General features: G+C 34.7%; 1 protein-coding gene across 4 annotated transcripts in view; it reads left to right on the forward strand.

The window, feature by feature from the left end:
* The window catches only part of TAOK3 (TAO kinase 3), a 188,933-nt gene that overhangs the window by 86,061 nt on the left and 75,288 nt on the right, over positions 1 to 27,584 (forward strand). For 2 of the 4 annotated variants that reach the window (XM_033836922.2, XM_019950242.3), the window contains 4 exons: positions 7,499 to 7,602; positions 12,150 to 12,213; positions 18,310 to 18,529; positions 27,397 to 27,468. In XM_033836922.2, coding sequence (XP_033692813.1) covers positions 18,410 to 18,529; positions 27,397 to 27,468 — 192 coding nt within the window. In that variant the 5' untranslated portion in view covers positions 7,499 to 7,602; positions 12,150 to 12,213; positions 18,310 to 18,409. Of the gene's footprint in view, positions 1 to 7,498; positions 7,603 to 7,953; positions 8,077 to 12,149; positions 12,214 to 18,309; positions 18,530 to 27,396; positions 27,469 to 27,584 lie in introns of all 4 variants that reach the window. The other 2 variants (XM_073790100.1, XM_019950243.2) reach the window with 2 other exon arrangements.

A 27,584-nucleotide genomic window follows, 5' to 3' on the forward strand; every position in this document is an offset into this window, starting at 1 on the left:
AGCATTCTATTACTTTCTATTAAGAGAAATTATAGAGGCTTGATAGAAAACAGAATGGAGTAAACTCTGCAGATAAGAAGGCTTTCTTTAGAATTCTTCAGAATTCCTCATTTATACTGGTATCTTGAAGAGAGAATGATTTGAACATCCAGATTTCTGCAGATCAAGGAATCTATCAGAAAACGTGAAGTTTTTGTTTTTACTAACCTCTAACTGAAATTTAGCATTTCTTGTAATTTACAAATGTTGGCAACAAACCACACAAGTATTAGCAATATCTGAGATTTTTGTCACCAATCACCAAAAGAAATCCCAGATAGTTTATAACACATTACAGTTAACAGAAATCTCAAAATATTAAGTTCACCACTCTTTGAAATTATTGTGGTTATTATACTTCCTACTAACTCTCATTACGAAATGAATTAATAAAGAAGCCATAGGGAATTCCCTGGAGGCCCAGTGGTTAGGGCTTAGCGCTTTCACTGCCCAGCGTCTGGGTTGGATCCCTTGTCAGGGAACTAGGATCCCGCAAGACACGCAGCACGGCAAAGAAAAAGGCACATATATTATCACAAATCTGTTTTTTAATATTTTGGTAACTATTTCAGTATGATTGGTTTCCTTGCCTTTGTAATTCTAAGTGGTTAATATTTTTCATTTAAATCATTACTCTGAGGGACTTCCCTGGTGGTCCAGTAGTTAAGAGTCCACACTTCTACTGCAGAGGGCAGGGGTTCGATCCGTGGTCAGGGAACTAAGATCCCGCATGCCGTGTGGTGCAGCCAAAAATAAACAAATAAATAAAACATTATTCTGAGAAGGTGTCATAGGCTGTGGACTGCCTGTGATCAATGTCACAAAAAAGGTTAAGAATTCCTTTTGTAGGTAGACTTTCTTCCTTTAGACTAACGCAGTGGTGCGTGAGAATTACTTTAAAGGTTTGTATAAACAAAACCATGCATACTGGGATTTTCAAGGATAATTTGAACTGTATGCAGTTTTGGCCTTAAGTGTTTGTACCCAACCACCTTAGGTAAGATATGATTCCATTCTAGAGTGTTTTCAAGTAAATTCACAGACTCCTAGGAATTTGAAGACATGAAAATAGGTCAGAAATTCTCCATGAGATTTTTATTCATTTATTTATTTTTGGCTGTGTTGGGTCTTCGTTTCTGTGCGAGGGCTTTCTCTAGTTGTGGCAAGCGGGGGCTACTCTTCATCGCGGTGCGCGGGCCTCTCACTGTCGCGGCCTCTCTTGCTGTGGAGCACAGGCTCCAGACGCACAGAGCTCAGTATTTGTGGCTCACGGGCCCAGTTGCTCCGTGGCACGTGCGATCTTCCCAGACCAGGGCTCGAACCCGTGTCCCCTGCATTGGCAGGTAGACTCTCAACCACTGCGCCACCAGGGAAGCCCTCCATGAGATTTTTAAATGTTATATTTTCATTTTGATGATTGTCTCCTAAATAATAAGCTATGGTGGATCATCTGGATGATTGCCTTATGACCAAAGAGTTCTGTGGCTTATCCCAACCACTGACTCTACTTTATCTTATTTTTCTTTATGATATTTATTAGTACCTGATATATCAATATTTATGTGTCTCTCTCCACTAGAATGTAAGTTCTATGAGAGTAGGAAAGAACTAAAAGCCTTGTTCAGTACTGGACACATATTAAGCACTTAATAAATATTTGCTGAATGAATGAACACATGAATAAATGAATGACTAAAAATAATTTCAGAAAATGTTAGGGATCTGTGAGAATTTTTCTCTAAGGGATCTGAATATTAATCAAGTTTGAGGAACCCTGTATTAAAGAGTAAATTATTATTGTATATTACAAATATTACAATTTTCATACCACACATATGATTAAGTTGTGCAAAATGAAAACTTCAAAAGACCGGTTAAATCGATTAGAGTAGTTCAGAATTTATGTAGACATAGACACCATTTTTGTACTGGTCTTGATTTTAAGACCCATGTAAAGTACCGGTTTCCCCAAAATGAATGCATAATTGATTTCAAGTTGCTAACCACATACAAAACTATCAGAGAGAACAAAAACTTTCAGTGTTAAATTTAAGAAATCCAAAGGATCTCTTCCTTTCCCATTTGTCTCTCTAACCTAAACATCTTTTTTTAAGGGAGGGAGAAACTAATACTCTTTAAGAAACCAAAAGAATTGATATTTTTACTTTTTAAGCACACATAGTCTTAAATGGTGACCCCAAAGTAGTCTACAAGTTATCATTATTATGATAATCAGTGCCCCAGATACTTCTGCATTATTTGCTTAAGTAGAAATTAGATGATCACAAAGGTCCCTTTCCAGTTCTCAGATTCTGTCATGATGGGCTATGTGATCATTTGGCATAAAAAAACACCTGTCATCTAGTTTTACTTTCACAGTGAAAGTACCATAAAAATGGTTTCTTACCTCAGAATAATAGTTAGGTATTAGTGGCAGTCAGTGGTAACAACTGTCCAAAATAAGTTTTCTGTTTATTTCTTTAAAGATAGTTTTCTTTAAGTCTGTATTGGGAGGTTGTATTATATGAACAGGGGAGGGAAAACACCAGACTGGTCCTGGCTTTGAAAAAGTCCAATCACCTATTTCTACTCTATTTTTCACTGCTGTAAAATGAAGATTTTGCCTGCCTCTGTATACCTTCTTGGGGCAAGATAATGAATGCAATAATAGGAATTTACATGGGCAAATTTACTGTGAATCTTACATTTCAGAGCCCCTATTTACACCAGCCCCTTCTAAGGCCCTATACCTATTCTTGTGTGGAAATTTTGTAAAATTTTTTTTCCTAAAGAGATCCCCAAATTTGTCGATGCTTCAGTCTCCATAAGAACTGAGCCCACCACTATGTATTCAAGTATTATTTGGAGAAATAAAGACAGAGAAGTTCAATCTTATTAAATTACACTTTTCTTATTAACCTCCAAAATATAGCAAAATAGGAAACTGTTTGGTGTTCTGAAGTCTGACTTAAGCAGCTTGATTCAGAAAAAAGTTTTCTGAAGTGAGAAATTAGAAGGAATTTTAATTTGGGATAACAGTACTGCATAAGTATGATTTGACACTTAACTTTTCTGAGATTGAATTAAAAAAAAAATTGATATGTCTGATCTTTATAATTCTTTCCAATGTGAAACATTTTTTTTTAATTGAAGTATAGTTAATTTACAATGTTGTATTAATTTCTGCTGTACAGAAAAGTGATTCAGTTATACATATATATACATTCTTTTTCATATTCTTTTCCATTATGGCTTATCACAGGTTATTGAATGTAGTTCCCTGTGCTATACAGTAGGATGTTGTTGTTTATCCATTCTAAATATAATAGTTTGCATCTGCTAATCCCAAACTCCCAATCCATCCCTTCCGCACTCCCCATCCCACTTGGCAACGACAAGTCTGTTCTCTCTGTTTGTGAATCTGTTTCTGTTTCGTAGATAAGTTCATTTGTGTCATATTTTAGATTCCACATATAAGTAATAACCTATATGAAACATTCTTAATCTTACTCTCTTTCTTAATGCTAAAATATTGTGGATTTTCAATCTAGTTGGCTCCAAGTTTATTGTTGCAGAAGTGTGACTACAACATTGAAAGGCAACTAAGATCTTCACTGAATCATCTTTCTTGAAAGTTTCTGAGAAAAGGAAAAATATGAAAAAATATTTATATTTCTACTCTCTATCAAGTGTATATTAAGTTAGAATGTCTGTGAAAAATAATTTACTTGACTATCATTCTTGGAGGATTTCCATTCCTTAGAATAAAGCATGAAGAAAATTATTTCAGTTTCACATCTCTGATGCAATCTTTGCCTTTAAGCTAGCTGGATTGTTCAGTTGGCCCAATAGCCTAAGACCTGAAATTCTACATTCTTGGCACAGTTCTGAGTTCTCACTATAAATGGTAATACCTGAGGTTGCAGGAGGTCAAGGAAGAGGAAAAAAATAATTTCATGCATATCACTTCATCTTCAGTTAATTCTTAAAATGCTGTCCTCTTGGAAGGAAAAACGTCCTTGTTCAGCTTTTGAGGGAAGGATGAATTTAAAGAACATTTTTAGTGCTAAGATTTGAGTGGAAAAGGGAAGGAGATTTCAGCAGATTTTTATGGACTATCTGTTATATAAAGATGCCACAGGGGTTTCCCTGGTGGCACAGTGGTTGAGAGTCCGCCTGCCGATGCAGGGGATGTGGGTTTGTGCCCCGGTCCGGGAGGATCCCACGTGCCACGGAGCGGCTGGGCCCGTGAGCCATGGCCGCTGAGCCTGCGCGTCCGGAGCCTGTGCTCTGCAATGGGAGGGGCCACAACAGTGAGAGGCCCACGTACCGCACAAAAAAAAAAAAAAAAAAAGAGAAACTAAATGTATGTGTACACAAGTGATTATAACAGCATTATTCATAATAGCCAAAAAGTGGAAACAACCCAAATATACATCAGCTTATAAGTGGATAAACAAAGTGTGGTATATCTATACAGTGGATTTCTATTTGTCAATAGAAAGAAATATTGATTCATGCTACAACATGGGTGAACCTTAAAGACATTATGCTAGGGAAAGAAGCCAGTCACAGAAAACCTCATATCATATGATTCCATTCAAATGAAATGTTCAGAACAGGGAAATCTATAGAGACAGATTAGTGGTTGCTAAGGAATGGAGTGATCGGGGTGGGAGGACTTGATAGCTAAAGGAAATGGGACTTCTTTTTGTGGTGATGAAAATGTTCTAAAATTGACTGTGGTGATGCTTGCACATACTTGTGAGTATACTAAAAACCATTGTACACTTTAAATGGGTGAATCGTACGTGAATTGTATCTCAAAAATAATTTTTTAAAGATGCCATGGAAATATACTGATTAATCAAAACTTAGATCTGACATGTATCCTCCTCTGAAGAAGCACTTGTCATCCAGTTAGAGTACTAATATATATGAGTATTTAAAACTGATGCAAAGGGAGAAAATGGTTGGTCTTATAAGGGAGGTGACATTTTGCTGGACTGTGAGAGTAATTGGGATATGGATATTCTGGGTAGAGGCAGTAGCATAAGCAAAGGCAAAGGTATGAAAATGCAACTGTAGTAATTCATTTTTTCCTGATTATAGAGTCTAAGAATTTAGGTTGGGGTAGTGGTTTGAGGCCAGCTTTGAATGTTAGTTAGGTAAAGTTAACCTTAATCCTGTAGGCAGTGTGGGAACATGGAAGGATTTTGAGCAGAGCTGTGATATTATCTCAACTGTGCTTCAGGAAGGTGATTGTGATAATAGTGTTTTAAAGATGAATTCCAGAAAATTTAGACGAGAGGCTGAAAGAGCAGAAACAGAGGAAAGAGATAACAAATGCTAACAGAACAGAATAGTGAAGAACAGATAAAAAGAAATATTTGAAGCACACTTGTGATTTAGTTGAATGTTAAGGACAAGGAGAAGGGGAGAGTGAAAGTTATTGTGAGGTACATGTGAGACATTTAGGGGAGAAGCCAAACAGATAGTTGAAAGAATGGGACTGGGATTTAGCCTGGAGGCCAGAACTGTCTAGTGACAAAGTGTTACTTGAAACCATTCAAGTGAACAGAAATTAGGATAGCAGCTTGCATCACACAGAGGGCTTTGGGAAATACCTGGAGGAGCACACTGATTTAGAGCTCCGAGAGGAGAGGAGCTATAGGAGGAATAATGTGGAAAAACAGGGGAAGACAGTTTCATGGAACCCAAGAGGCATTTATAAAGAAAGAAGGAAGGTGGTTAAATGGGACAAAACTGTGAACATCTTTTAGGTGTAATAGATGAACTTTAGGAATATGGTTTTCAGCTTCAATACCATGTGCAGTATTCTAGCAGGGGGGAAAAATGATAAAATCGAGAAAGTTTAATTCCTAGGTGTCTTAGAGAGTTTATTTTAAAACATTTATAGAGCCATGCAACTGCAGATGGAGAGAGTACCCATTTTAAGAAAAATTATGTAAAAATGAATAAGTATTTAGAGAGAAGAAAAATACTAGGCATGTGTGTCCATAGCATTAGAAAAATATTTTCTAGGAGTGAGCACCTCCTGCATTTCGAGCTATTCAGGACATGAGGATGTTAGTAAATGCCTTATTTAAAACTACTTTCTCAGAAATTTCGCAACTAGTGTTCATATAATAAGGAGTGTTTTACTTCCTTGAAGCTATAGTCAGACTAGATTAGCAGGACATACATGCAGACATTGTAGTTATTGATTGGTTGATGGTTAGGTAAAATGTGATGCTGAATTCAGGCAAGTTTTAGCTACCAGTTAATCTAAAGCATTCCACAGCCATAGAATCAGAGGGAATAACAAAATAATGAAAAAGATTAGTTTGTAAGTATAGACGTGAGAAGAGATTGGGATATCCTCTACAGGAAAAATGTGAAAATGGAGGTCAGTGCCTTCCTTTTTTATGTATAGTTTTTTCCTCCTGTAAGGATTTCATCTCCAAAGCTAGTCAAGCATCCAAAGATTATTTCAATATACATGTTTTAAATTGTTAGATTCTTTGACCCAGTGGTTCTACTTCTAGAAATCCATTCCAAAAAAGCCCTAAATGTTAAGTGCATAGATAATAAGCACAAAGGTCTTCAAAACAATAATTTTTAGTAGTTCAACAAACAGAGGGTTGAATAACAGCCTTGGTTTCAAATTGTGGAGAAACTGTTGTGAATGAGTTGTCGCTCTTCCATACGATACACATTGAGCAGCCCTTAAATTATCTTTGTGAATAATGTTTGATAACATGGCAAAATATGTATAATCTAGAGTTAGATAAACAGGCTGACTGTGGAATTATATGTACAATGTGATTTCAGCTGTATAACAAAATAAATATGTGCTTGAAGAAGTAAATATGTTCATGGAGAAAATTATCCCAATTGCTAATGAAGTTTGTCCTAGGTAGGATTAAGGATTTTTTTTCATAATGGTGTATATTTTTTATATTTTCTACACTGAGCATGTACTTCTTTGATAGATAATAATTATCACTACCCCCAAATCTGAAAGATTGGTTATAGAGAGACCAGGAAAGGGAAGATAGATGAGTCAATATAAATCATCATGCCTATTGGAAAAGCAATTCAAAATATAAGCCGTACTGACAGAGAATCAGTAGCATCACCACATGCTGTCAGATTAGTCCTGTCTACTCGTAGCCTCTATTGAGTTTCCTTGGACTCAGACAGACCGGTGGAAGCCTCAGTATAGATTCTGAAAATCTAACGACACATTTGTTTACCTGATATTGTTTGTGAGACAGTAGCTTGTGTCTTTGTTGTGAAAATCCTACCTTTTACATTTGTCATCCACAAACTGATGAAGATAACATTTTAACTTTGTAATGTTACATTTGTAAATATTTAAAACTATCATGTTATCGATTATTGCTTCTTGAATTTTGCCCCTATAATTACATATTTTATTCTTCTTTTTTCATAGGTACACCATAAATACAAAAGACTGAAGTTATAAAAGAGAAAAAAAAAGATTGCTGCTAAAATGAGTCTGAGCAATACAGTATATTTTGTGCCATACACGAAAAGGTATTGTCCATAAATCCATGACTTAGCTTTCTCCCGTAAAATGGGAACAAATTGTGTTTTCTGGATTTTCTATGAGGAATTTTTATTATATTTGTGAGAAAAATTAAAAGGAATTAATAAAATTAAGATAACATATTCTTTTATAAAAATTTTTTAGTTTCAAATTATTTCCTTATAGATTTTCTTCATTTTCAGTTATAGCTTAAAATACGGAGAATTACCTGGCTAAAGTTATTTTATCCCTATTGTCAAATTATTTTCTGGAAATATATATTACCATTTTCTGTTGTAGTGATTTATACTTAGACTTTGAGATAAAATTTTTTCATATCACTTTTCCTCTAATTACAGAAGTAATAGGCTTTGCAGAACATTTAGAAAATAGAAATAAACAAAAAGAAGGAAATAAAAGATAACCTGAAATCCCAACACCTACTTCAGATAAAACACAAGTCTGCAAAGAAATCCAAATTAGTAGGTGAAAGAAACCTTGTTTCCCATCTTCACTGTTGCATCCCTCCTATGCTCTACCTTACACCCTGCCTCTTTTACTAAAATAAATCAAAACAAAACAAGTGGAAACTGCCATGTAGAAACTCCCTGTAGAAGGATGATACTTGGTCAGAGAATGTTCCCATTCTATTCTTCCAGGAGTGTATAAAGATGACTGTTTCCTTATGCCCTCACCAAAAAAATGTATCTTTTCTCTATTACTTTATCAATTTGGTGGGTGAAATGAGGTGTCTTGCTATTTTACTTTTTATTTCTCTGATTATTAGTGAAATTATATATGTTCCATATCATTAATAGACACTGTTTTTTTCTTTTTTTAATTTCCTATTTGTGTCCTTTGAGTGTGTGTGTTGGTGTATGTATATGTATATGTTCACCTATCTGATATTAAGAATAACTTCACTGGCACATATTTTGCAAGAACCATCCCCAACTTACTTGCCTTTCAGTTTTGTTTATTGCAACTTTTTAAAGCAACAATTATTAATTGACATACAGTAATCTGAACATATTAAGTAACATAACATTTTAACGTGTGTGTGTGTGTGTATCCGTCACATGATGAAGTTAGTAAACGTATCCGTCACTCCCAAAAGCTTCTTCATATCCTTTTTCAATACCTCCCTAACCTCTTCTCACCCCAGCCCTTTCCCTAGGCAACCACTGATGTGCCATCACTCTAGGTTAGTTTGCATTTTCCAGAACTTTATATAAATGAAATCATAAAGTATTGATGTGTTCTCTATTTTTGTTCTGGCTTATTTCACTCAGCATAATTATTTTGAGATTCATCCATGTTGTAGCATGTATCAGTAGTTCATGTTATTTCTGAGTTGCATTCCATTGTCTGCAAGTACTACAGACTGTTTATCCATTCATCTGTTGATGGATGTTTGGATTATTTCCAGTTTTGACTATTAAAAATAAAGCTGCCATTAACTTTCGTGTACAGTGCTTTGTATGGACATTTGCTTTCATTTTTCTTGGGTGAATACCTAGGAGTGGAATGGCTATGTCATATGGTAGATGTATGTTTCACTTTTTAGGAAACTGACAAATAGTTTTCCAAAGTGTTTGTACCATTTTTACATCCAGCCAGCAGTGTCTGAGAGATCCAGTTACTTCAAATCCTTGCCAACACCTGGTATGGTCTGTCTTTTTAATGTCAGCCATTCTAATAAGTTTGTAGTAGTATCTCACTGGGATTTTAATTTGTATCTCCCTAATGAATAGTGATGTTAAGCATCTTTTTTTTTGGCTTAGTTGCCATCCATTTATCTTTCTTGGTGAAGTGTGTGTTCTAATGTTTTTCTCATTTTTAAAATTTGGTTGTTCATGTTCTTTTAATTGAGTTTTGAGGATTCTTTATATTTTATGAATGCAAATCCATGGTGAGATATATGTTTTGCAGAGATCTTCTACTGTGGCTTATCTTTTCATTTTCTTAACAGGGTCTTTCAAAAAGAGTATGTTTTTATTCTAATTTAACCTTTTTTTCCTTTGTGGAGTGTGCTTTTGTTTTTATATCTAAGAAATTCTTGCCTAACCCAAGGTCACAAAGATTTTCTCTTGTGTTTTCTTCACAATTTTTTTAGTTGTATGTTTTACATTTAGTTCTATAATCCATTTGGAGTTAATTTTTGTATATGGTGTCACTATGAATCAAAGATAGACATATGCAATTGTTACGGCACCATTAGTGGAAGATACTCTCCATCTTCTATGGACGAAATTCAGTTGTCCATAAATGTGTGGGTCCATCTTCTATGGACGAAATTCAGTTGTCCATAAATGTGTGGGTCTGTTTCTGTACTTCCTGTTTTGTTGCATTGATTTATTTGTGTGTATGTATATACACACAAATATATATATACACATACACACACATACACACCAGTATCACAGTGTCTTGATAACTGTAATCTTAATGATAAATCTTGCAATCAGGTTATGTTAGCCCTCCAATTTTGTCTTCCTTTTTCAAAGTCGTTTTAGTTGTTTTAGGTCCATTGCATTTTCATATGAATTTGAGAATCAGCTTCTCAATTTCTCTTTCTAAAAAATACTCAATATTGAGTCTTCTGACCTATAACCACAGTATAACTTTTCATTATGTCTTTACTTCCTTTCATTATTATTTTGTAGTTTTCAGTGTACAAGTCTTACAGATCCTTTGTCAGATTTATCCCTAAGTATTTCATTTTTTGATGCTATTATAAGTGATATTTAAAACTTTAGATATCCATTTGTTCACATATAGAAATATAATTGAGCTTTATATATTGATCTTGTATTCTGCACCTTTGATAAACTCACGTATTAGTTCCATTGAATTTTCTACACAGGTGATTATGTTGTTTGTCAGTAAAAGTCCAACTTCTTTCTTTCCAGTCTTACTACTTTTTACTTCTTTTTTCTTCCCTTGTTGCACTTATAGAACATCCAGCACAATGCTGAATAGAAGTGTTGAGAGCAGACATCCTTGCCTTGTTCCTGATCATAGGAGGAAAGCAGTTGGTCTTTCACCATTATATTTGACATTGGCTGTAAATGTTTCGTAGATTTCCTTTATTAGGTTGGGGATGTTACCTGATATTCCTAGTTGGCTCAAGAGTTTTTATCAGGAATGAATTTTGGATTTTGTCATATGCTTTTTCTGCATCTTTAGAGATGATCATTTGACTTTTTATCAGTTTGTTGATATGGTGAATTACATTGATTCTTTTTTTTTTAACTGATTTTTGAGTGTTAAACCAACCTTGCATTCCTGTAATAAATTCCACCTAGTCATGGTGTATTATCTATTTTATATATTACTGAACTATATTTGCTATAATTTTGTTGTGAATATTTGTATCTATAGTCTTCAAGAATTTTACTCTGTTGCTTTCTTTCTTGTAATGTTTTTGTCTGGCTTTGGTGTCAGGGTAATACAAGCCTCATAGAATTAATCCTAGAAAGTATGTCTCCTTTTCCATTTTCTGAAAGAGATGTGTAAAATTAATATTGTATCTTTCTTAGATGTTTGGTTGAATTCACCAATTAAGCCATTTGATTCTGGAGTTTTCTTTGTGGGAAGATTTTAAATTACAAATTCAATTAATTTAATAGATGCAGAGGTATTGAGGTTATCTGTTTCTTCTGGTGTAAACTTTGTTGATTTGTGTCTTTCAGAGAATTTATCCACTTCATCTAAGTTGTTGAATAATAATTGCACAATGTTGTACAATTTGCATAATATAATACTCCCTGATTATCCTTCTGATATCTATAGAATCTGTAGTGACATTATCCCTCTCATTTGTGATACTGGTAATTATGTCTTCTGATTTTTTTTTCCTGATCAGTCTGGCAAGGTTTATAAATTTGATTACTTTTATCAAAGAACCAGCTTTGCTTTCATTGATTTTTGTTTTTGTTTTTCTATTTCATTGATTTCTGCTTTAATCTTTATTATTTCCTTTCTCTCCTTACTTTGGGTTTAATTTGCTCTTTTTTTCCTGGTTTTTAAAAAAATAGTGGAAGCTGAGGTCATTGATTTGAGACCTTCTTTTCCAAAACAGGAGTTTATTGCTATAGATTTCCACATGAGTACTGCTTTAGTGGTATCCCACGAATTTTGACGCCTTCTGCTTTCATTTTAATTAAGATAAAAGTATTTTCTAGTTTCTCTTTTGGTTTATTTTTTGACCCATGGATTACTTTTTTATTGTGTTATTTAGTTTCCAGTATTTGGGGATTTTTTTCATATTATCTGTCTGCTGTTGATTTTCTAATTTAACTCCATTGTGTTCAGAAAATATACCTACTATAACTTAAGTCCTTTTAATTTATTGAGTCTTGTTTTATGGCCCAGAATATGGTCTATCTTGGTAAATGTTCTGTGTGCACTTGAAAAGAATATGTATTATGATGTTTCTGGGTTGAAACATCGATGTTAATAATCATATTTCAATGTCAGTAATCAAATTGGTTGATAGTGTTGTTCAAGTTTTCTATATCCTTACTGATTTTCTGTCTATTTGTTCTATCAGTTATTGAGGAAAGGATATTGAAATCTCCAACTACAATTGTGGATTTGTCTATTTCTCCTTGCAGGTAAATCAGTTTTTAATCATGTATTTTGAAACTTTTTTTATTAGGTGTATAAACATTTAGGATTGTTATATTATCTTGATAAATGATCCAATCTTTTTATCATTATGAAATAATCTTTGTAATATCTTTGCATTGAAATCCACATTATCTGATATTAATATAGCTAGCCCAGCTTTCTTTTGATTAGTATTGTGTCTTTTTCCATGCTTTTAGCCTACTTGTGTCTTTTTATTTAAAGTGTGTATATAGACACATGTGTACACATGCATGCATATATGTATTTATATTTGGATACACATTTATGTATTAATCCACTGTCCATACTCAAGTGATAGTATACCTTTTTGTGTATAGTATGATAACTTTTTACAGCACTGTGCTTCAATTTCTATCCTTCCCAACTTCGTATTCTCATACGTTTTACTTCTACATGTTATAAACTCACACTATATTGTTATTTTTGTTTAAACAGTGAATTATACTTTAAAGAAGTTTAAATAATGGGGGGAAATCTTACATATTTAACCAAATAGTTAACCATTTTCAGTGCTTTTTCAATGTTTTGTAAAGCTCTATTTCCATCTGGTATGATTTTTGCTTATGTCTAAAGGATTTCCTTTAGCATTTCCTATAGTGCTGGTGGTCAGGTCATGAATTCTTTCAGCTTTTTATGTCTAAAACCCTCTATTCTGCCTTCATTTTTCAAAGATCTTTTTACAGGACACAGAATTTTAGTTTGAACTTAGCACTTTAAAATGTTGCTCAATTGTCTTCTCACTGGTGTTATCTCCAGTGAAGAATCTGCTGTCATTGTTGTCCTTACATAATGTCTATACATAATGTGTTTTCTGTCTCTGGCTGCTTTCATGATTTTTGCTTTAGCACGTTTTGAGCAATTTATTATGATATGTTTGGTGTAATTTTCCCCATTTTTCTTATTCTCATTCTTGTTCTTGAGCCCCATTGACCTTCTTGGATCTGTGGTTTACAATTTTCATCAGAATTGTAAGTTTTTTTCACTATTATTTCTCCAAATATTTTCTCTGCCTCAACATCTCTCTCTTCTCTTCAGGGACTCCAATTAGATATATACTAGTCCATTTGAAATTGTTCCACAACTCACTGATGCTCTTTTTTTTGGTTGTTTATTATTTTGTTATTTTTTTTCTCTGTATGTTTCATTTTGGATAGTTTCTACTGTCATATCTTCAAGTTCATAAACCTTTTTTTCAGAAATCTCATCTGCTATTCATCCCATGCAGTGTATTTTTCATCTCGGACATTGTAGCTTTCACCTCTAGAGGTTCAGTTTGTGTCTCTTTATCTCTTGACTATCTCTATGTGTTTGATATTTCCTAACTTTTTAAATATATGGAATACAGTTGTAATAAATGTTTTAATGCTCTTGTCTGCTAATCTAGCAACTATCATCTATATCAGTCCTGAATTGGTTTCAATTGATTTTTTTCATCATTATGTGTCATATTTTCCTGTTTCTTGGGATGCTTGGTGATTTTTTTTTTTTTTAGACATTGTGAATTTTACCTTTTTGGATATTAGATTTTTTTTTTAATTCCTTTGAATATTTGTGAGCTTTGTTCTGGGACACAGTTAAGCTACGTGGAATAATTTAATCCATAAAGATCCTGCTTTTAAATTTCGTTAGGCATCCAGAACAGCACTTAGTCTATGGTAATTTCCTGCTACTAAGATTAGACTCTTGTAAGTACTCTAAACAATTCCCCATGAATTATGAGATTTCCTATTCAGGCTAATGGTAACAGGCACTATTTACAGCTCTTCATGAGCCCTAGGTCCTGTTTTCTTTAATTCTTTCATATAGGGTTTTCTTCCACCCTGCCTGGTCTGGCGTAGTTTTCTCACTTGGCATGCATAGATCAGTAGTCAGCTGAAGACTTGATGGGAACTCTCTGCTGATCTCCATATCTTCTTTCTGTGCTGTTCTCTTCTATTTAGTACTGTGCCCTGAGAACTCTAGCCATTTTGGTCACCCTGGACCCTCATCTCTGGAGTGCCCCAGGCTCTAATTGGGTTTCCCCACCCCCTACTTTCTGTGCCATGGCCTGGAAACTCTCCCAGGACATTAAATTGGGACAGTTTTAGCTCTCCTTGTTTGCTGTTCCTCTGTCTGGGATCACTATCCTTCTCTGCCTGATACCCATTGTGTTAAAATACCATAATTTCATGTTTTTCCAGTGTTTTATTTGTTTCTGGTGGATAATAAATCGAGTCCTGTTACTCCATCTTGGCTGGAAGCAGAAATCCATTCATTATATTTTTTAAGATAAATATGTTGTGTTTTATCAAGCTTACTGATTTTAGTTTATGGTTTTTGCCTCTGATATCTTGCTCAATAACTAAATACTCATCTGCAAATTATTTTAGAAGTTTTTATGATCTCATTTTTTTATTATTTTAATATAATTTTATTTTAAATATCATTTTAATATTTATTTCTTTCGAAAAATCACTTTAGTCTATAGTATGACTTAGTAGTCTGTGTGTGTCCCCAAATGGTTATCCATAGTACTTAGCTTTAATCACCTTGAGGCCAAAATATTCAAGTTTAAAATACATCTTGGTGATTGAAAATATTTTAGTTCTCATAAATTTGGTTCATAGATCTTTTTGTTTTTCCTAACGGAAATTTTGTAATTTGCTTTTTTTTTTTTTTGGCATGGTCTCAAAAGGCATGTCTTTGATTTAATCCGTTGTTTCTCTTTTCTATTCTCTAAGCAGTGAAGGCAATAGTACTTTTCAACTTTATCTACTTTGTTGCCTAACAAGTAACTAAATTTAAGTTATTTTTTCAATAGTATTGATATACTGACTTTATGCTTGATTATTGGCATTCATGGCTTGGCAGGATGACTACTCATGATTACAGATGCAGTGTTGTGGGGGAATCCTTTTTCCTGTTTAAAACCTTCAATGGCTACCCATTACCCTCAAGATACACTCCAAATTTCTTAGTATGGTATAAAAGAATTATTGTGATTTTCCTTGGCTTATAAAGGAATTTAGTCTTGCCTGACACATAGTAGTGCTTAATAAATGTTAGCTGTTACTATTTCAGTATTAATCAGACCAAACTGCTTTTGAAACAGATTTATTGAGATATAATTTTCTTGTTTTTTTTAAATTACATTTTATTCTACATGTGTCTCCAAGGAAATCAAAAAGAAATACAATTAATTTGTGATATTGGGGGGGGGAAAATCTTTGGTTTTACTTGTTCAACAGAAATATCTGAATCAGTTATACTTTTGTCAACTTTCCCTTCACATCCTAGCATTCTGTTTTGCCATCCACTGTGTATTTCTCACACATATCTATCTCAAAGTTATCTTGAGAGGGAGAGTGAAAACAAAAATCCAAATTCTAAAAGATAGCGCTTAATCAATGTTCAGTCTATCCACAGTTAGGTATATTAAACAGAATTATGTCTATTGCATCCTTATAAGCTTCTGAAAATAAGCATATTTATGCTAAGAAATGTCATTGTAATATACAAATAAATAAATTTTTCCAAAATTTAGATTACTGTAAACTAAAATTAAGCTAATGACTAAATGACTATTTATTAGCTCCTTAGAAATCAGTGTTCATTGTTCTTTGCATTTGTCTAAGTAAACTGTCAGTAAACTGTGTAGAAACTTTTAAATACCACTAATGATGCTATAGGTACAACAGATCACACCTAAAGGAATATACTTCAAAAGCAGAATTATGTTTTCATAAAAAAGATAGTAGCTGAATCGTAATATATTTTAACACCAATGTTTTTCTCACCAAACTGTCCTCTCCAAATCTACATAGTACCAACCAAAAAAAAAAAAAAAAGAAAAAGAAAAATTAGTTAGGAAGCTACATACTCCAAAGCACATTGCATGTCTTACCTCTATTGTCAGTCAGGTATCTGGGATAAAATATTCTGTACATAGACAAAGCTTTCACCGTGAAAGTAAAGGAAGATCCAGCATGCTGGCTAAGTGACATTTTCCAGTTGCCTGTTGCAGTTGTCATTAACTAGAGAAAGTGTGTATGTAACTATTGGTCAGGAAGAATATATACTGCATCTTGCAGCCTTGTAGACTGTTTGATTAATCCATTAATGGGTGGATCAAGTCAGAATAATCACCTTTATGTTTCTTTAGTCCCCTTTTGGAAATTTCTTCTTTTGAGGCTTTTTCCCCCTGTGTAACTGATAATTTACCTGTTCTTTTTCTTTTCTTCTCCTCAGAAATCTGTTGTTGATATTTTAATTTTCTTATCTTTAATTCCCGTTTGTTTTCAATTAGCTAGGACAAAAGTCATGGTTATTACCCCTCTCCGTTTTATTTTTTAACTTTTCATTTTATATTGGAGTATAGTTGATTAACGATGCTGTGATAGTTTCAGATGTACAGCAGAGTGATTCAGTTATACATATACTTGTTTCTATTCTTTTTCAAATTCTTTTCCCTTTTAGGTTGTTACATAATATTGAGCAGAGTTCCCTGTGCTATACAGTAGGTCCTTGCTGGTTATCCGTTTTAAGTATAGCAGTGTGTACATGTCAATCCCAAACTCCCTAACTGTCCCTTCCCCCAACCATTCCCCCCTGGTAACCATAAGTTCATTCTCTAAGTCTCTCGTGAGTCTGTTTGTGTTTTTTAAGTTAGTTTATTTGTATCATTTATTTTTAGATTCCACTTGCTCTTTCTCTGACTTACTTCACTCAGCATGACAATCTCTAGGTCCATCCATGTTGCTGCAAATGGCATTATTTCATTCTTTTTAATGGCTGAGTAATATTCCATTGTATATATGTGCCACATCTTCTTTATGCATTCCTCTGTCAATGGACATTTAAGTTGCTTCCATGCCTTGGCTGTTGTAAACAGTGCTACAGTGAACATTGGGGTGCATGTATCCTTTTGGACCATGTTTTTCTCTGGATATATGCCCAGGAGTGGGATTACAGGATCATATGGTAGCTCTATTTTTAGTTTTTTAAGGAACCTCCATACTGTTCTCTGTAGTGGCTGTACCAATTTACATTCCCACCAATGGTGTAGGAGGGTTCCCTTCTCTCCACACCTTCTCCAGCATTTATTGTTTGTGGATTTTTTGATGATAGCCATTTTGACTGGCTTGAGGTGATATCTCATTGTAGTTTTGATTTGTGTTTCAGATATAATTTTCATACCATACAATTCACCCATTTAAAGAGTACAACTAAAGAGTTTTTAGTATATGAACAATTGTACAACCATCACCACAATGAATTCTAGGACATTTCACCACACTAAAACGAAAGCCCATACCCTTCAGCTATCACCCCCAACTCTCCTTCAGCCACTAGTCTCTATAAATTTACTTATGCTGGATGTATTATATAAATGGAATCATACAGTATGTAGTCTTTTGTGACTGGCTTCCTTCACTTAGCTTAATGTTTCGCCTGTGTTGTGGTGTGTACCAGTAGTTCATTCCTTTTTAACCCTGAATAATATTCCATGGTATGGATATACCATATTTTGTTTATTCATTCACCAAATGGACACTTGGGTTGTTGCTGAATAATGCAGCTACCAATATCCAAGTTTTTGTGTGGACGTGTGCTTTTATTTCTCTTGGGTATATACCGACGAGTGGGAATTTCTGGGTCAACTTGTAACTCTGTGTTTAAGTTTTTGATGAACTCCCAATCTGTTTCCCAAAATGGCTGTACCATTTTACATTTCCACCAGCAGCGTTGGAGGGTCTGAATTTCCCCACATCCTTACCAATACTTATTATTTGACTTTTTGATAATAGCCATCCTAGTGGGTATGAAAATGGTATCTCATGTGTTTTTAATTTTATTTGTCTAAAGACTAATGGTGTGGAGCATCTTTTCATGTGTTAGTGGACATTTCTATATCTTTGGAGTAATATCTATTCAGATCCTTTGCCCATTTTTCTTTTGGATTACTTGTCTTTTTATTTTGAATTTCTAAGACCAAGATGTTTTTTATGGATAATATGAATCTGTAATTGCTACCAAACAAAATGTATAATAAGTTAATGTTAAACCTTATTTTTCTACAGGTACTGAAATTTTACACACACACGCACCCCAAATATTTGTCAATGAGAGAGAAAGCTGACTGGGATATCAAAAGCAAAGTGCTTGCACATACTGGTCATCATGCGGAAAGGGGTGCCAAGGGACCCAGAGATTGCTGATCTCTTCTACAAAGATGATCCTGAAGAACTTTTTATTGGTTTACATGAAATTGGACATGGAAGTTTTGGAGCAGTTTATTTTGTAAGTAATTAAAAATTGTTTAGATCAAATTATAAAAGTTTAAATTCTGTACATTCTAACTATTACTTGTAAAATGCACTTGGTTTTAATGTTTATTCTACAAATTAAATGATGTCTACAGTAGAGGCAAATAGTCATTGCTGAAGAGCCAGTCTTAGAATTCTAGGCATCATTCAAGTCAATGGTATCCATATCAAATGACTCTGCTGTCAAAGTAGTGCAAAAAAGTTATAAGCTTGAGTTTGAACCCTGTTCATTTCCCTTACATGCCAAACTCTTTTCTGCCTCAGGGCCTTTATATATGCTATTCCTCCTGCCTAGAAAACTGTACATGTTTTCCCCATTCCTGTCTAACTTTTGTTTACCCTACAGGTATCAGTTTAAGTGTTAAATCCATGTGATAACCATTCCAGTTCAACCCTCCAGCACTAAATTAAGACTTTCTTTATGGTCTCATAACATCCTATGCTTGTACTTTGTTGTATTTGTCACAGTTATAATTGAATAATTATGTGTGAGATTTTTTGATTCATGTATGTCTCTCTCACTAAATAATAAGCTCCATAAAGACAGGAATTATATCTACTTGTTCATTGCTATATCCCCAATAGCTAGTATAATGTCTGAATAGTAGGAACTCAGTAAATGATGGATGGATGGGTGGATGGACAAGTGGACATCTACGCAGACAGATAGACTGACAGATTTTTAGTAACAATCCTGTTAAGTCAGTATCTCAGGTTAAGGGATACAAGGCTTAACCCCATTGAGTCAGTTTGAATTCCAAGACTGTGATTATCTTCTGATGACAAAAGTGAGAAATGACTGAAATGTTAACATAAATCATTTACCTGAAATTCATTGCATAAAATATAGTTCTTTATTTCAATAACCTTAGAAGTTTGCAACCTCAAATTAACACATACTTCCTTAAGAGTACTAGTTCATTAAAGCAAGTAATATTTAAGTAATATTACCTATTTCTCCTCCAAACCTGTTAGCAAATAATTTCTTTCTTAATCAAACAGTATTTGACTTTTCTTTTTAAGTAGTCCTTTATGTGCTTCCATCTGGATAGGGCTTATCTTTAGTTGTCCTTCCAAATGAGATTTTATTAATTGCATCTTGAACTCATCCTTTTGTTTCTAGCCAAATCTTCAGCCTGAGTTTTCTCAGAATGCTCTTTCGTCCCTTCATGTCTATACTTAGCACTACCACCACTTCTCCTCCCTCACCCCCATCTAATACTTGGCTCCCACTCAAGTACATTTTATCATTAAGTGACCTTCCATTGCTGAAGTGGATGCTAATTTTCTAGTTAATACCCTCATATTAGTCTTTGGGCTTAGAGTAGCATTTACGGCCCAAAGTCCTATCTTTCTCATTCACTGACACACATTTTTTTAAAAGGATTTTTTTAATTACAAATATATCATATATACAGAAGTGTGTATAATACATTCACACATATATTTTAATATATAATTTAAAGAACAATTAAAACATAAATCCCTTTATAACCACCAGCCAGGCCAAGAAATAGAATATTGCCAGCACCCCAGAGCCCCTTTTTTGTTAGAAGAATCCACTATGCTGAATTTTATGATGATGACTTTCTTATATTTCTTTATATGTACCCACTTACTTCTCTACCCCTAATAATATAATTTGGTTTTGCCGGTTTTGAACTTTTTAACAATAGAAACGTTCTGTATATATTTGGTTGTGACCTGTTTGTTTTGCTTAGAGATACTTTCTTCAGTCAATCATCTTTTATTACTTTCATTCTATTACTGTATAACTAATTCATCATCTCAGAATCTCTCTTGGCCAGAGTCAGAGAGTAGTTGCAATCTCTGTTTGACTCTTCTATTTTAAAAATCAGCCAGACCACTCTCACGGTTCTCTTTTAGAATAAATACAATAAACCAAATATGCTTCGAAACTTACTAACATGCCTTTTGTGCTAGGGATAAAGTGAGACCTACATTGCTGTAGAAGACCCAGTGCTTTTGGGACTAAGTCCTGTCTGTTTAGCTAGAGTATGGTAGTTCCCCCTTATCCACAGTTTCGCTTTCCATGGTTTTAGTTATCTGCGGTCAACCTCAGTCCAAAAATATTAAATGGAAAAATCCAGAAATAAACAACTCTTAAGTTTTAAATTGCGAGCTATTCTGACTAGCATCATGTGAATATGTGTTATTTGTTGATATTGATAGACTAGAGAAATCACAAAGATACCTGGGTGGCTTTGATACTGAAATGTAATCATTAACTATATATTGCCTGTATACAAAAGTGTAGAGTACAGGCCCTTATAAACCCATAAGGCACTTAAAAAACAGCTTAAAGGGGAGTTAACTGATACTTTACTATAAAACTTTAAAAAGCCTTAACCTTTTATCTACAGTGGTCACATAGGTAGCACCTTAAAAATGGATTTTCTCACAGGCCACAGTAATATGACCCATGTTGCTCCTCCCTGTTGACAGATTCTTCCTCTTCTCACTCATACCATTATAACCAAGAAGACTACCATGTCTTACTTGGACAACTGCAATAACCTCCAAACCGATCTCTGTGCATCCATTCTGGTCTGTCTCCAGTGTTTTGTCCACCCCACAGTGAGCTTGAGGGTTGGTGGAGAGTGGAAACACTTAAATATGATCACATCACCTTTTCTTTGTAAAGCCTTCAGGGGGTCTCCTCCTCTGTTCTTAGGCTAAGTTCAACTTCCCTACTGTAGGCAGCCTATAAGGTCCTTCATGAGGTGATCCCTCTATACCTGAACTGTATTCCCTCTTATTCTCATTGCTCTAGTTATTATATAAAAGTTTTCTTTTAATCATCCATCATAGGATCTTTGCATAAACTGTTCTCTCTGGAATGTTTTCCCCTGCCATCTTCATCTTCTTAACTCCACTTTAGCCTTTATCTCTCAGCTGAGGGCTCATTTATTCAGGGAAGCCTTGCCTGACCTGCCTAATCACATGCCCCATTTTTTGGTTCCCAAAGTAACACATACCCTTCTTTGTAACACATATCACAGTTGCAATTTTATATTAATTATGATTTCATTTTTGCTGTCTATACTACTAGAAGAGAGATAGGCACTAGGCATACTTACAATTCTATCCCTAGCATTTAGCCCAGTACCTGACAAATTTTGAGCACCTGGTAAGTATTTGAATTATGAAGAACTCTGAGAATTTGGAACTGCTAATTTGTACTTTTCATGAGTCAGAATCATATTAGCAAGCTGTCAAGACCAGAGTCTAGCAACCAACATTTTTATACCTCAACACTATAATTCTGTTAGACTTTTTGTAGTTTACAGCTTTTACACAGAACGATGCCAGGAAATATATTATAAGTGAATTGTACGCTGGCACGGCTCTTGTAGAATCAATCAGTTGAGAATATATATTATATTCAGAGAAAATTGAAACTATTGATGAAATATCTCTGTGTATATGGATTTACATAAGTAATTCAGAAATTAGCATGAGTATGGGCTTCCCTGGTGGCGCAGTGGTTGAGAGTCCACCTGCCGATGCAGGGGACACGGGTTCGTGTCCCGGTCTGGGAAGATCCCACATGCCGCGGAGTGGCTGGGCCCGTGAGCCATGGCTGCTGAGCCTGCGCGTCCAGAGCCTGTGCTCCGCAACGGGAGAGGCCACAACAGTGAGAGGCCCGCATACCGTAAAAAAAAAAAAAAATAGCATGAGTAAAACTGAAATAGTAAGAAACTCTATTCAAGGAAGATAAAAAGGACTGAGCATGTTCATTTTTGTATTCACTTAAAAGACAACTATAAAGTTTCTAGGGTTCTAGTGTTGCCTTGTTAAACTCAGCATATCATCCATAATCCACCTAAAGCAAATAATTTAGTTTTGTTCTTCTGGGTATAAATACCTTTTAGTTTTAGTTGAGGCTTAATAAATAGGGCAAAAGGAAAAGCTTATGTTTAATTTTTGTATTTCTCCATAAACTAGTAAAGAGTTGACAATAATCTAAATGTAGCTGGAAATGGTTATAAAAATATCAGAAACACATATGTAGTAAGTTCTCAATAAATATATTTTGAATCAGTGATTTTTTTTTTATTGGAGTATAATTGCTTTATAATGTTGTGTTAGTTTCTGCTGTACAATGAAGTGAATCAGCTGTATGTATACCTATATGCCCTCCCTCTTGGACCTCCCTCCCACCTCCACTCCCCCCCCAATCCCACCCATCTAGGTCGTCACAGAGCACAGAGCTGGGCTCCCTGTGCTTTATTTTACTTTTTTTTCCCATTTATTTATTTATGTATTTTTTAACGTCTTTATTGGAGTATAATTGCTTTACAATGGTTTGTTAGTTTTGACTTTATAACAAAGTGAATCAGCTATACATATACATATATCCCCATATCTCTTCCCTCTTGCATCTCCCTCCCTCCCACCCTCCCTATCCCACCCCTCTAGGTGGTCACAAAGCAGTGAGCTGATCTCCCTGTGCTATGCGGCTGCTTCCCACTAGCTATTAGTTTTTTTACATTTGGTAGTGTATATATGTCCATGCCACTCTCTCACTTCGTCCCAGCTTACCCTTCCCCCTCCCCATGTCCTCAAGTCCATTCTCTAGTAGGTCTGCATCTTTATTCCTGTCCTGCCCCTAGGTTCTTCATGACATTTTTTTTTTATATTCCATATATATGTGTTAGCGTACGGTATTTGTTTTTCTCTTTCTGACTTACTTCATTCTGTATGACAGACTCTAGGTCCATCCACCTCACTACAAATAACTCAGTTTCGTTTCTTTTTATGGCTGAGTGATATTCCATTGTGTATATGTGCCACATCGTCTTTATTGATTCATCTTTCGATGGACACTTAGGTTGCTTCCATGTCCTGGCTACTGTAAATAGAGCTGCAATGAACATTGTGGTACATGACTCTTTTCGAATTATGGTTTTCTCAAGGTTTATGCCCAGTAGTGGGATTGCTGGGTCGTATGGTAGTTCTATTTTTAGTTTTTTGAGGAAACTCCATACTGTTCTCCATAGTGGCTGTATCAATTTACATTCCCACCAACAGTGCAAGAGGGTTCCCTTTTCTCCACACCCTCTCCAGCATTTATTGTTTGTAGATTTTTTGATGATGGCCATTCTGACCAGTGTGAGATGATATTTCATTGTACTTTTGATTTGCATTTCTCTAATGATCAAAGATGTTGAGCATTCTTTCATGTGTTTATTGGCAATCTGTATATCTTCTTTGGAGAAACGTCTATTTAGGTCTTCTGCCCATTTTTGGATTGGGTTGTTTGCTTTTTTGATATTGAGGTACATGAGCTGCTTGTAAATTTTGGAGATTAATCCTTTGTCAGTTGCTTCATTTGCAAATATTTTCTCCCATCTTTTCATCTTGTTTATGGTTTCCTTTGCTGTGCAAAAGCTTTTAAGTTTCATTAGGTCCCATTTGTTTATTTTTGTTTTTATTTCCATTTCTCTAGGAGGTGGGTCAGAAAGTATCCTGCTGTGATTTATGTCATGGAGTTTTCTGCCTATGTTTTCCTCTAAGAGTTTGATAATGTCTGGCCACATTTAGGTCTTTAATCCATTTTGAGTTTATTTTTGTGTATGGTGTTAGGGAGTGTTCTAATTTCATTCTTTTACATGTAGCTGTCCAGTTTTCCCAGCACCACTTATTGAAGAGGCTGTCTTCTCTCCATTGTATATTCTTGCCTCCTTTATCAAAAATAAGGTGACCAGGGCTTCACTTGGCGCAGTGGTTGAGTCTGCCTGCCGATGCAGGGGACACGGGTTCGTGCCCCGGACTGGGAAGATCCCACATGCCGCAGAGCGGCTAGGCCCGTGAGCCATGGCTGCTGAGCCTGCGCGTCCGGAGCCTGTGCTCCACAATGAGAGAGGCCACAACAATGAGAGGCCCGCATACCACAAAAAAAATTAAAAATAAGGTGACCATATGTGTGTGGGTTTATCTCTGGGCTTTCTATCCTGTTCCATTGATCTATATTTCTGTTTTTGTGCCAGTACCATACTGTCTTGATGACTGTAGCTTTGTAGTATAGTCTGAAGTCAGGGAGCCTGATTCCTCCAGTTCCGTTTTTCTTTCTCAAGATTGCTTTGGCTATTGGGGGTCTTTTGTGTTTCCATACAAATTATGAAATTTTTTGTTCTAGTTCTGTGAAAAATGCCATTGGTAGTTTGATAGGGATTGCATTGAATCTGTAGAATGCTTTGGGTAGTATAGTCATTTTCACAATGTTGATTCTTCCAATCCAAGAACATGGTGAATCAGTGATCTTGCTTAAGGTTACTGAGACCTCTGAGACTATTGGAAGTGTTAAGTATGAATGTAAGTTTCAAGAATAAAACTTGAAATGTTTAGAAGTTGTAATCATTCATAATACAGTATGATGCATTGAAAAGCTGAAACCCCATTGATAGTTTCCTTTCTCTATACTAAAATATTGATTTGTTTTTAAGTTTCTGTTTCAGTTCTGAATTTTAACTAGTATAAAATGGATTAAAAATTTCACATCTATATATAAATGGAAATGTTTTCAAATTTCAAGTCTCTGCCCAGTAGATAGGTTGTATAAGCAAATATACTTATCAAGTTCTAACTCTATAAATGTAAAGAAATACATTTTTATTTTAGGGTGATTCTTTTTTCATGTCTCTTGTTCCAAATAAGCCTTGATTATAAATAACCTTAATAAGCAGTTAGATAATACTATCAGATTCCATTTGTGTGGGCCTTTCTTTTTTCTTTCTATAAAGCGTACAGATTTGTTTTTTAAAAACCCCATTAAAAGTTAAAATTCATCATTGTTTGAGCATTTTCTAAACCTTTCCCAGGCTCCTTAAGCTATACAGTACATAGATTCATACCCAAAATATCCTCTTTACAGACACAGTCACTCTAACCTTCACTGTATTACTGAATTTACATCAACTTTTCTTTCTTGTTGTCATCTAAGTACAGTCTTAGTGTTACATTTTTATTTTATTTATTTATTTTTTGTCTCATTGGGTCTTTGTTGCTGTGCTCAGGCTTTCTCTAGTTGTGGCGAGCAGGGGCTACTCTTCGTGGCAGTGCGCACACTCCTCATTGCAGTGGCTTCTCTAGTTGCGGAGCACGGGCTCTGGGCACGCGGTCTTCCATAGTTGTGCCATGTGAGCTCAGTAGTTGTGGCTCACGGGCTTAGTTGCCCCGAGGCATGTGAGATCTTCCTGGACCAGGGACCGAACCTTTGTCCCCTACATTGGCAGGCGGATTCTTAACCACTGCACCACCCGGGAAGTCCCTTAGTGTTACATTTTAAAAGCCAGCAAAATGTGAGAGATCTTTGTTTTTAAAAAAAAGTCAGTCTGTACCTTCTAAATGAATAAAATACCTAAAAAATGCCTTTACAGAGTCCTGCCGACTTGAAAACTGTAACTTAGTGGATACCTTGCTTTTGTAGTATGTAGTTTTACCTTAGTGCTTGTACAAAAAATTTTTTTTAGTATGTGTCCATTTTCTCTGCATTTTGGCATTAATTAAGACTCTGGGGTTGAATTCTTTTTACATCAACATTATTGTTTATTGTTGGAATTAAATTTTTTTTAATTAGAAAGAAGACATTGCTCTATCTGAGGAGCTTCTTTAATTGTATTTTAGAAACTGATTAGACATTTTTCTATTAAAATTGGTGACCTTATTTTACCAGAGAGTTAATTCCAGTTTTACTTCAGAAACACTGCTATTGCTTTATTATTCCACAATAGTAATATCATAGAACCGAAGTAGCTTACTTACATCAGGGGTATGACACTGGTACAGAGCCCTGTTATTAAAGAAGGCTAAGATTAGATAATGTTTAATGTCTTATATTTATTTTTCTGAAAATTTTTAGAAATATTTTTAAATTTCTTAAGTAAATTTGGAGGAAAAGATTATTACATCTGAGGTATTTATGTATTCAGGCGTGCTTTCAATGAACTGTTATATTTTGAGTATGGAGAAGATATATAGAGATAATTATGAGACAAGGCAACCTTTATAGATGAATATATACACATAAATGTGTGTATGTATTTATGTGATACATTCTTACCGTAAAATATAAGTACCTTTGAAAGTGGAAGTCCCTCTTAAGATTAATGTTATCCTTTGCTGCACTGTTTAATACAGTAGCCACTATTTAAATTTTAAGTTAATTAAATTTAAAATCCACTTCCTTCGTCACACTAGCCACATTTGACATGCTACTATATACGATGTAGATATAGAACATTTCCATCATCATGGAAAGTTCTTTCAGACATAATAATATATCTGATAATCCAGGGATTACCACTGATATATTTTCTGGTATAAATTCTTTCGTAATTTTTTCTACACATATAATCATTATTACTGTTTTGGAAAAAGAAGATCATATTGTACAGGTTTTTTTTGTCATGATATTTTTTACTATTACCATATATACATATTGATTACCTCATTCTCTTAATGTTTATTTCATTACATGACTGTGTCATATTTATTTAACTGGTTCTCCATTGGTAGACATTCTACATGGTGAAGCCAGTATGGATATTTTGGAAATATGACTTCTTTGATTGGATATGTTTTGTTAAACCTTAATCCCTTTTTACATTATAGCCTTTGAATGTATATGGAAAGGGATAAAGAGAAGTACCTTGAAGTGGGGTGGAAATGTCTGTCTAGCCTATCAAAAGTTGCAGCATCTTTAGACTGTGAGAATGAAGGGTGAAATGTTATAAAAGTCTAGTCAAATATTTAAGTTAAACTGGCTGAAACATCGTTCATTCTTTTTAACCTTTTTTCCCTACTCTCTTAACACAGGCCACAAATGCTCACACCAATGAGGTTGTGGCAGTTAAGAAAATGTCCTACAGTGGGAAGCAGGCACATGAGGTATGTTAAAGACATTGTGTACCTAAACTGACATAAGCAGGTTAATATGAAATTCACAGTAGAAACAAAGTTCTTTAAGCATTTCTTTATCACAGTTCTTTTTTTCCCTTCTTGTG

The sequence above is a fragment of the Tursiops truncatus genome, chromosome 13 (assembly GCF_011762595.2).
Source record: "Tursiops truncatus isolate mTurTru1 chromosome 13, mTurTru1.mat.Y, whole genome shotgun sequence".
Classification (NCBI taxonomy): Eukaryota; Metazoa; Chordata; class Mammalia; order Artiodactyla; family Delphinidae; genus Tursiops; species Tursiops truncatus.